The sequence below is a fragment of the Phaethon lepturus genome, unplaced genomic scaffold (assembly GCF_000687285.1).
Source record: "Phaethon lepturus isolate BGI_N335 unplaced genomic scaffold, ASM68728v1 scaffold1894, whole genome shotgun sequence".
Lineage (NCBI taxonomy): Eukaryota > Metazoa > Chordata > Aves > Phaethontiformes > Phaethontidae > Phaethon > Phaethon lepturus.
Window position 1 is genome coordinate 44,019 of NW_010533749.1, and position 12,143 is coordinate 56,161.

Sequence of the window (12,143 nt, forward strand, 5' to 3'; positions counted from 1 at the left end):
GGGGGGGTGTCCATTTGTTGGGGTTTTTTCCTAATACCAAATGCAACTTATTGACAGCTCATTTAAAAAACACACAGTCACTGAGTGCCTTACACAGAAGCTGAATTCAACAGTCATGGTATTTTATGCTTGATGTTTGTTTACTTGCTTCATTGTTCTACTCTAAGTCCCCCGCGCTTTATTATTTCAGGAAATATCTTCAACTTTCCCTGCACAGTGGCATTTGCACACTGTTTCAATGCTTGATGAGACTGTGCCCCCTCAATTATAAGTAAAGTATCAGGAGAAACCACAGTAAAAACACAGGCAAAAGTCAGTCTAAAACACACAAAGACTTGAAACAAATTGAGAAGAAACAAAAACAAATGTATAAAATGGCACAAAACCTGGAGAATCAGGTGTGAAAGGCACAGACGAATAATTTATCGGCTGAATGTACAAATCCTTCTACAGTAAAGCAGAAGTATCACTGAGCTGCTCCTCACTGTGCAGCCTTCCCTGGTAAAAGGAAGATTTAGAGGCTTTTGAACAAAGCTACTTTTATTTCAGTAGCACGAACACAGAAGACACACAAAGTGACCCAATCCAGCCTGATAGCTGAACATACAATTTCTACGGAGGCTGCGAAGTTACTTATACAATTGAACACAAGATACTTCTCTTCAGCTCACTCACAGGTTCCAACAAACTAAGATACCACAAAACCTTAAATGTCTGCATGAAACAGGTAAACAGCCACAATCTCAAAAGCAGTCCTGTGAACATCAGCATTCTGAAAACCACATCCAAAGGAACTTAACGTTTCATCTATTATTGCTGCTAGTGTACTACAAGATGCAGAGCACACAATCTCTTACTTTGGGCAATGTTTCTAGACTGAAGTACAAAACTAATGCCATGCTGGTTTTTGGGAGGGGCAGGTTTGGGTTTTTTTCTTTGTTTTTGTTATTGTTACTGTGGGGGTTTTTTTACACATATGATGGACAGGAAAGTTTGACCGCCTCTTTTATGGCAGAAATGCCATATTCAGCAGAGGGTCATGCTAACTTTCTCAAATAATATTTTTTATTACCTTTCTTTTGGAATCTTAGTTTTCTCTCCCCTAGTGTGGCATAACGAATTATACAACACAGTATCTTACAACAGTTTGGAAATTACAAAACAAGTCTATGTACTACATAACAGACTGCTACAAGAGATTAAAGAGAACGTCTTTTCAGTTTCATTAACATATGTGTATCTCAACAGACTTAGATGTAGAATATTAAATGAATTTTGAAGAACAGTGCTTGTTAGAAAAAGAGCCACTTTTAAGGTTTAAAACAGCAAAAGCAAAAGCTGAAACTTGTCTATAGCAACAGTAATGCTCAGAGACAAAACACAGCAACAGGATTGAAATGAAAACAAAAACTACACAGAAACAAACAAACTTGTCTTTGCCTAATATATCTTTTTCAGTCAATGACTGAATTCTAGGTAGTATGTCTTCTAGAACACCTTCCATAAATGGTAAAATCACAGAATCACAGAATCACTAAGGTTGGAAAGGACCTTCAAGATCATCAAGTCCAACCATTAATCCAGCACCACCATGTTCCCTAAACCATGTCCTGAAGTGCCACATCCACACGTTTTTTGAACACTTCCAGAGATGGTGACTCCACCACCTCCCTGGGCAGCCTGTTCCAATGCCTGACCACCCTCTCACTGAAGAAATTTTTCCTAATATCCAATCTAAATCTAACAATAGTTACAGGTAGTTTCTAAGTGAGATTGTCAAAAACGAAGGTCTTAATGCCACAAAGCACAGAATCTTCATACTACGAAAGAAAGTCCTAAGTTTCAGTTCCAGAACATACAGAAATTCAATTTATCTCCATTTTTATCATAGAAACATCAGGTTTTACACACAGTCACTGTCAATGCCACTCTCATTGTCTACTCCCACCTGTTAGTAAAGTCATCAGGATGAGATTTAGAAATTACCACCATTTAGGCACTACTAGACTGTCTATACAGACACATATTTGAGAGTTAACAGCACTTGAATAGGAAAAAGTAAAGATGGGTGGGAGAAAACTCCTATTAAATATACATCAGCACTAATTTTAAAAGGAGCACAACAAAACTGCAAGTAGAAGAAAAAGGTTTATTTTATACGCTTCTGCTCACTGTTTCCCCCACATTATGGGTGTTTTTAGCATTATATACACAATGCATAATATAAGCATTAGTGATCTTCCCTCTTCATTTTTTTTAAGATATGGACAAACACTCCTAGACCCCTGACCTATCAAGACAACTCTGGTGAAAGTGAAGGATTTACCTTGTATGCAATATATACCTTCAAAATATACATGCAGAAAAAAAAGCTATGCAAGATGGCTATGTAGAGGAAGTAACTGGGATGTGGCACTTACTGAGATTTGGAAACAACTATTTACTCTTCCACTGAGTAACTTAAAAAAAAAAGTAATTCACCATGGCAACAATCATACTTTGTAGTCGATAAAGCATTGAATGCTACAAAGCTTCTTCAAGATGAATTATGTGCCAGTATGTAACATGCAGTTTTTTATGCTACTGCACACATATGCCAACAAAATTTCCTTTTGGACTCATGTGACATTTGCTTTTTTATTCTCCGCCACACTTCATTTACTTTTCTGACTTCTGTCCCGCTCAGATCTCATGGATCTGGAATTGTTGAAGGAATTTATAGTGTTAGACTGGGCAAAAGATCAATATAAAATAATTAATACAGTGGCCTTATGTCAGGCCTTCATGCTGCTGCTTTAATGTCTTCCTGAGAAACATATTAATTTGTGTTACTGGTATCATGGTATTACTTATGAATCTGTAAAGCAAAAATCCCTAGTGGTGTAAAAACCTAAAATGGATTAGTAAACTATCCTCTTAAAATACTTCGAAACTCCCACGGTTGTAGGAGACTTAAATATCTGTGGAACTAAACTTAACTTTACCTTCCTTGGACATGAATTTAACCAGAGGTAAAGAGCAACAGCTTTCTTATAAAGTGCACACAATTCTTGGGCCAGCAAATATACAATGCCAGAGCAACATCAATATTATAGTTCATTATAGTTAGCTACAGTACCCTGGATAATAAGAACCCATTCAGAGCTCATACAAGGAACAACTCTACCAAGATTGATGAGATGTTAAACATAATATCCTGGGAGAGTAGGAAATTGCAACTCTGCAAGTGATTTGTGAAAAAATATTTACTTTTGTAGAAGTAAGATAGCAATTCAGTGGCTGCACCAGTGTATTCATACCAAGAACAGTAACAGCTGTTAAGGCAGATTCTCTAGTAAGAGGTTACAACAAATACAGGAAATTACAACATTAATCTTTAATGGATGCTTGTCAAGCTGTGTCCTGTCTGGAATGCAGGTGCATGACTTTTTTAAAATGTTTTTTAACATTTTAGGTGTTTAGTTGCACCTTATTTTCTAAAAAATTTTGAGGAACTTTCACATCTCATCTGAAAGTGATACCATGTCCCAAGGTTAACATTCAAGATAAATTTACTCAGAAACATTAAAGTTTCTAAAGTTCAGTTGTGCAGTATCTCAGCAGCATAGCATGATCAAGTGTATGGAAAGATCCATACCATGAAATTGATAATACAGGGATAATTCTGAGGAAGGAATTCCTAACAGGGATGGAATCAAAACTCATACCTACTAACAATATACAAGGCTGCAATGCATCTTAAGTATATTGCATTGCAAGCTCTTTACATCAATACGATGCTGGAAAAAAGAACCGGAGAGCATCCTCATGCTTTCTCCTTACATGCTGAGTGCTGCAGTTGATACTTGATGTAAGTGGGATCAGGTAGGCTGTGTCCCGTGCAGACACTGAAGGACTCGATGGCCAGCTAACCCGAAAGGAGAGTGCAGCAGTCAATACCAGTATCTCCAGAAGGTATGGATGCACAGCAGCATAGACATATGGCTGCACAGATAATCAAGAGTGCTATCTTTATTAGAACAGATAATAGAAACTGTCAGAAGAGAACAAGGGCATAAAACGATCCTCCATAAACGTCTTTACACTCCTGCAGGAAGGCAGGAAAGTTTTTCATTTTTTTCAAGAAAAAGAAAAGTTGGAAATACAATAAAGGAGACACCCCTTATGAAAGTATAATGCCCTACACTTCCCCCAGATGTTCCTATATGGTTCCAGAACTATGACAAAACCACAAACTGAAAAGGCTTATAACATTATTCCCTTAAGTTTAATTGAATGTTGTGTTGAAAAATAAAAGTTAAAGTAAATTTAAAAAAAGAAGTTTTTATTTCCTCCTATTCACAATGGCTTTTTTCCCCACCATTGCTTCAACTGCATCCTATTAAGAGAAAACTTGCATCAAAGTTACAATTATAAAAAATGGTAGTATGCTGTCATGTCTGTTTAGAATCAAAATATAAATTATCAAGTTTTGACAGGACAACAGAACTAAGGCAGCAACGTATACATAAAAACATACATACATTCATCCAGTGTAGTTCAGCTAAAGCAGTTTGAAAACTGGAATATATAATACATATATGAGTTTCAATAAGTAGTTTCATACTAAGAGAAGAAAACGTTTTGTAATGTCGTAAACACATTTTTGTCCACTTCATAAACTAGCAAGTAACTTCACCAATGAAAGCACATAAAAAGTATGGAAGTAGAAAAGTACATTGACTCTGCCTCCAAGATTTTCTGTTTACTCTTAAGTGGATGCATCTAAAGAATATGTAGGTTAAATTTAAACCAAATCAATTCAGAACAATTAAAGTTAATCAGAAATTATCCAGTTATACAACTAATGGTTGCTTAGGCTAATAAACTTGCGTAAGATTGAATAACTAACCATGAAAACGTAAAAGAAATTAATTGATGCTTCATTGAAAAATTTCACTTATTATCAGTAATTCTCAACGCATTCAGCTTAATACCCATAACTATTTGTGATCCTAGTTTAGTCTGAAAGATGTAGGCTATTTAGAAATTTTTACAATATGATAATGGTACATAATATAACAGTTTACTAAAAGTACTATGCACTATCAGAATCACTGTGGTACCAGTAGTTGCTTAAAATGGTTATGTTTCATTATTAGCATCTTAAAGCTTCAGTAAGCTCCCAACTACTATTCCATATGTTTCAAATGTAATTGAGAAACAACGGATGTTTGAAACTACAGCAACGTATTTCCTCAGTTTGAGGTGGAGGTAGACAGTTTCATTCTTGTGGGAAACATCAGAAAACAGAACACTACTATTTTCAAGGAATCTGCAAAGAAAGATAGATAACTGGACATGCCTTTCCAGGACTGAACACAAATTTTCAATTAAAAAAATGATTTTAAAATACCTCAATAAAGTATTAATCAATAATAAGATGCTAAAAATAAAGTAATATTTTTCTGTATTTTTTCATTTTGACATTGATTTCAAAATGTTCTCACAAACAATTTAATTACACCTTTAATACCGTCACAGCTCCCTTTGCTCTCTTCCCCTCCTATTTGGAGACTAACTTTGTTTAGAAACAGTGCAAAATTTGTTACTTAACAAGTAACCATTGACACCCCCTTAGCACTGTTACTACTTCATTCTAATTCATTCACAGAGAGAGAGGCCCCTCAAGGAGAGCAAAGCAATGAAAGATTTTGTTGGGCAGACCTAAAGAAGATGGTATGAGCCAAATAATAAGGAATATAGCTCTTCCTACAAGTAATGCAACTATATTAATCGTTTCATCTCCTCAGAGACGTTGCCACAAATCAGAGGTGCTGTTGCCACAGACTGGCACATACAGGAAATACTCACAGGTGTTGTGACTGTATAAATCCAGTATAAAATACAGACACCAAACTCAGGTTTATGTGGCTTTTGTGAGAGAAAGGTCTAAGTAATATGACAATACACACAAGAAACCCTTTTACAAAGAATGCGGAGTTCATCATCCTAATGACTAGATTAATAAATTCATAACAACTAAATCCGCCTTTTAAAAACAAACCAGGACATCTTGATTCAAATCCAAACACACACCAGAATCTCATGCACAGGCATGTCTCTTCAGTGGTGTATTAGAAATAAAATGGGCTACTTTAGCTCACGCTGCATTACACATACCTCTCACCTCAGTATGCCATGCGTACTGTGTTGTGTAAGAGCCACCAAATTTTACAGCGCCTGCATACAAGAAGTTATCAATGCAAAACAGCAAAGTTAAACAGAAAACTACCTGCAGGAGCACTTAGGTACTGATATCTATTTGGGTTATGAATGTTAAAATCACCCCCCCTTAGTTATCCATACAAAAACTAGCACCACTGAGAAGAAAAATAAGCACAGAAATTTTCACCTTATAATGTATTTATAGCAACAAAATACAGACAGAAGGAATCGAGACATGGAAATAGAAATATCTGTTCAGAATATACCGATTTTAAAGCAAAGTGCAAGTAAACAAGCTTTTCAAATCTGTCAAGCTAGAAAATGTTGTATTAAGCATATGCAGTTCCCTTTGCAAAGCTCACTGGAGTGACCACATAGCCAAGGAACAGACAGAAAGCGTGTCATTTGAGAAGACTACATCAAACTTGGAGCCTGCTGTTAACCTACCATACCCAAGATAAGTGACAGAGCACCCATATGGCTTAGGCTAGCAGTACTAGCATCACAAACGTAAACCAAATACATCCTATTGTATCACACCCTACATGCTACCGCTTTCGGTCAAGCTACACTGTGAGTTTACCTTTATTCACAGGTGTTAGGATGTTTGTTTCTTAAAAAAGATTGTCTAAACCAATTAAATGTTGTCTCTGACCACTAGGTGTCAGCAGAAGAAAGTGCACAGACAACGTCTTTGGCAGAAAATTTGAGTCTCATTTTCTCCCTCAGTTACCAATACACACACAACTATTAAGTACTACGAGCCACCTTTACACACGCATAGTAATTATACAGCTATTTCTGTTGAAAACTATCTACTTTTGTGAATATTTAGAAGGTGATAAAAACATTCCATCTGCAAACAGCAAAAACTCAGGAATTTTAAAAGTCATTCTGGTGAACACAATGCTCACATTGGTCTACTGTCAGAAGTGTAAGTAATATTCATAAAGATAATCTGCACCAATACATAACTAAACACACTGCTCCTAATGTCTTTTACTGTACTTGATAGCAACAGAGTTTTGCAAAGACTCTAAGCACATCACATGTAGTAGATACTCTTCCATACTTAAAATCTGGCTTAACACAACTACAGAAAACACATATACACAGTAGGAAACATAACTGAATCAGATATTTTGTTACATAAATCCTGTAATTAGACTTGTGGACCGTATTATCTGGGTAAGTTTTTTCATCACAAGCTCTAGTTACTGAAGGCCTTAAAGTTTACAGCAACAGTAACTCATTAATTGTCAGAGTACTGGTTCATATATACATTACATAACCTTGTATTTTTAGAGTAAAAGCTTCTGAACAGAATAAGAGCTCTTACTATGCTTCAGAATAATGTGAATTGAAAGTCTGCTCTGTGACACATTCTGGGCCTACACAGAATAATGAAACATAGCTTCACACCATTTATCACAAAAAGGCAACTCATACCAGATGAGATGGTCTATGAAATTAAATTCTTATGATACAAAAAACTATGAAAGGAGGAAAAGCTGCTATTTCTTTGAATTTATTTCCTAACTACCAATTATTTTAAATGAACAGTCAGATTTCTTAAGTTATGGGACATCAAATGCAAAGAACCACATCATGTTTGATATTGCTTATGCCCCATATTTATGACATGTGAAGGTGATAAGAAAAAAACAACCACAATGGAGGCATTTCAAAATATGGGGTTTTTTCCCCCCTAGAAGCTATTTATTCCATTTTCTTTTCTATTTGTCTTGGACACACTGAAATAATTTTATTTGCAACTGTTACACCAGTAACAGTTTCAAAATAGTTTCTTCCAAATGGACATTAAAATTTTAAAGCAAAATAAAGCAGCCACTGTGGTTTTTGTAGATTCTGATAGCTCAATAGAGAGCAATCAAAGACCTGCTGCATGTACTTTAACATTCTTCCAGTATTCAACAAGAAACTCCCATCGTTCTGTGTTTATATGAGAAGATGTGTATCAGGAGCACTTTGAACACCTGTTAGTACATAATCCACAAACTCAGCAAACTGAGCTAATCAGCTGACAGGAAATAACAGTGAACATAACTGCTGTGTAGAAGATGAAATTATGTGAGAGCACAGAAGACTATTTCAAATGCAGCATTCGAAGTACAGCACAACAGAGAAACACAGGGCTTTAAACTGCAAGATGCCTTACTAATTGCCAGTTACGACACTTCATTTTTATGTTACAATCCCATTTTCTTTTAGGAAAGGTACTTGCTAAGTTCACAATTGTTTCACTCATTACACACTACTGTGTGGAGTTTTGCTGCATCTTCTTAAGATCAGTTTTTCCAAGGGTTTTGAACTTATTTTTAAGCATGATGTTCCTCACAGTAACAAAAGTCTCAGTAATTGCATTTACTGTTGGCATATTCTAAAACAGGAGTGAAGTATAAAGTAGTTGTATGACCTGTCCAATACCTCACAGGATGTCTGTGGTAAAACCAGAAACAGAATGCAGGTTGTTTGACTCTGACAAGTTCAGCACATGAAACACTTGCATGCTTGCAGATCTTCTCTATCTAAATCTTAATACTGAAATGTATAGTCAGAAATTTAAGTTCTAATTTATAAAAGGACTTGGGAAAGAAAGGCCTGAAAACTTCCACTTCCTGACTATTAAAATTGGGTTTTATGACATATTTGTGCAATTATGTTTAGGAATTTTCTTTGATGGAATGATAAGCAAACCAAACAATTTCTTCTACTTCCTCAGGTTAGCTATCCCTCAAAGTTGCACTTTCTAGGGGTGTCAACCGACTTCAAATGTTCATCTTTTAACATTCAGCCTTCAGAATACCAGATGGTATTTCCAGAAAAGCAACTTAAATTTGTATTTTTCTTCATAAACCCCTTAACTAGTTAATCTCTCACACACATCCAGGCAAAGCATACACCAATATTCCCAGAGTTGCCTGGCAACTACTGGGAGGAGCATCAGTGAACAAGGAAGCCTGCACGGATGAAGGGAATTCAGTGTCTCCCCGACATGGATAAAGGAGGCTGGCAGCCAGAGTGCCTTGCTGGTTTCATTTTTGTTATTTACATGGACAACATTTTAAATACCTCCCATTATTTCACCTTCAATGCTTTAAAAGCCCAATACTTAGACCCAGACATACATGCACAAGTCAACACTTCCCCCCGCCCCCCCCGACACATGTATTTCCTCATTAAGATGTGGAAAGACTTACACTGATGTCAAAATTCCTTTGTGAACCCCAAAAATGAATTGTCAGAATGATGCTTATCTTATGGTGATAACTGTACTGTTTAAAATTCAGACTGAGCTATTTTTTCCCTCTGGCTTTAAAAATAACAACTAAGACAAACTACACTGCTGAAGAGACTTTAGTTACTGAAACATCCTCAAACTCAAAGAAACACTATGCCTCTAGTCCAACTTCTGGTCTTTTCCTTTAACATCGTGACTAAAATTAGATTACTTGCCTGCATGCCACATCTCTTCATTAATCTTCACAGAGCAGGAGAAAGCAAAATACAACACCTTTTCTCTGCTAGTAAGCCTTCATTCTCACTCGTTTAACCTCCCCACTTACACTCAGAGTTCGTCTTAGCATCTCCCAGTGGTATTCAAGCTCTCCATTGCTAACACCAATTTTCTATTCTGTCTCCAAATGCTTGCAGATGAGAGAAGAAGGTATTAAGACAAAAGGATGTTTTGTCCTCTACAGAGATCTTCTTGTTAGGCAGCCACAGGTCTAAACAACAGTAGTTCAAATGACCCGTGAACACTGCATTGAGATTTATCACTGCATTTGACCTGCACATGTGTTAGTTTTCCCTGCATCAGAAATAGAGAACATAGAATATTTTGGAAATATTCCTTGGATCACTCTGCAGTTAGTACTTTTCATCCCCCATATTTCTGGGACGTATCTCATGAATTATACCGGAATGTTCCTCTTACTACTTACCTTGTCTCTAACTTTCTATCAGCAAAAAGTACACACTTTAGAAAGAACCCCCTAACTACACGGTAGAAAAACCAAAGTGTCATAAAACATGTGGAAATATGTTATTTTGGCTGGACTGATTTGTACTGAAGTCCATGAAGCTACTTGCAGTAAGCTAGGAACAGATGCCTCACTAGAAGCAATAAAACCCAAGATCAAGTATAGAAGAATCCTTCCCCGACTCAGACGGCACTTAATCGTTGCTAAATAGAGATTAGCTCTGAACCAGAAGCAAGAGATTTTATTTCCCTAAAAGAACATGTATCATCAATAGTTACACCTCCAGCCATTATTCATATTTCTGTAAAAGCACAATTTCTTTACTAATTATGTTCTTAAACGCCACGATTCCATAAATGTGCACGTTTCAATTAAGCATATACTGTGTAAAAAGTTATCTTTTACTACTTTTAAAAATGATACAATGAATACCCAGGTTTTGCAGCAAGAGAAAATAGTCAACTTTGCACTAGCCTCCTATGATCATTGAGTTATACAGTTTTATGATCTCTCTTCTACCTTAACTGTCTTCAAAAACAAGCAACACGCATACCTTCCCATAAGAAGCTTTCTCCCTGTGTGATTGATCATGGTTGTTGCACCTCTTTCTTTTTTGCAGACTGGAACACTGTTTTCAGTACTAGTCAGCCGAAGAGCCACAATGCTGACCTTACTAAAAGTAGGTTATACTACTCTTTGAATTCTTGTTAGCTTCTTTCCCCACCACAGCTTCAGATTTACATCTGACTAATTTCCTACTTACAGGTTCAATTTTCAGGGCATTTCTGTAGCTCCCAAAGAAAGATGCTTGCGCTTTTAGAAATGCTCTTGCAACACCATCTCCAGTGGTTGTAGAGACTTTCTTCAATCTGTTCTTCAGTGCAGAAACCTGAAATCACACAGCGGGTCTAGATCACTCTCATATCACAAACAAAGCTTAACACATTGGGGCACAGCTAAATGAAAAATGTGCTAACCGCAGCAGCATTTACAACAAGAAGTGACATTGTGAATTCAGAGTTGAATTTTTCAGTTCTAAAACCATTACTTTTCAAGCTGTTTTGCTTCTCTAAGATATGACTGGATTCTATTCAGAAACCAATAGGAAAATAAAAGCTTAATTTCAACCTTCCCTCCTACTTAAAATCCGCTGTTAACATGCTGTTGAGTACTCTTTTAAAGGTAGTCCATGAAGTTCTGCATCATTCTTGATTAGAATCCATGAAACAATTTCAGCTAAATTGATTTAAACATCAGACTAATAGAGAAACTGTTCTGCACAATCAGGCCATCCATCACCACCAATGCTAAGAACAAATTCTGTAGGTCTGAAAAATACAAGTCGGTGTTTTGTTTTTTTTTTTTTCTTTTAAGCCTGTATTCCCTTGTATTTCAGAAACTTAATGGAAAATAACAAAATGAGAATTTTCTTTATGCATATGGTGGGTTCCCTTGGCTGGCTCTCAGACACCCACCCAGTCTCACTCCCCCTCCTCAGCAGGACGCTGGGAGAAAACGCGAAGAAAAAGCTCGTGGGCCGAGATAAAGACAGGGAGATCACTTACCAATTAGCATCACGGGCAAAACAGACTCGACTTAGGAAAATCCATTTAATTTATTGCCAATTAAAATAGGGTTGGATGGTGAGAAACAAAGACAGAAGCTAAAACACCTTCCCTCTCCTCCCCCCCACCCCCTCCATTCCCGAGTCCCCAACCTCCTCCCCGAGCGGTGCAGGGCGACGGCAATGGGGGTCGCAGTCAGTCCCTATCCGTTCTTCTCTGCCGCTCCTTCCTCCTCGCACTTTTACTCACGCCTCACTCCGCGTGTGGCGTTTTGCCCTAAGCTGTCAGAGCGGGCGCAGCTGTGCCTGGCCGGGTCTGCTGCGGAGCCGGCTGGAACCGGCTGGGGGCCGCTGTGTGCCGCCGCACC

The 12,143-nt window shown here is 37.1% G+C and overlaps 1 protein-coding gene across 1 annotated transcript in view; it reads right to left on the reverse strand.

The window, feature by feature from the left end:
- Window positions 1-12,143, reverse strand: part of DENND1A (DENN/MADD domain containing 1A) — a gene marked incomplete at both ends in the record, with an annotated part of 171,623 nt that overhangs the window by 31,458 nt on the left and 128,022 nt on the right. The window contains one exon of the mRNA XM_010285292.1: window positions 10,975-11,100. Coding sequence (XP_010283594.1) covers window positions 10,975-11,100 — 126 coding nt within the window. The remainder of the gene's footprint in view (window positions 1-10,974; window positions 11,101-12,143) is intronic.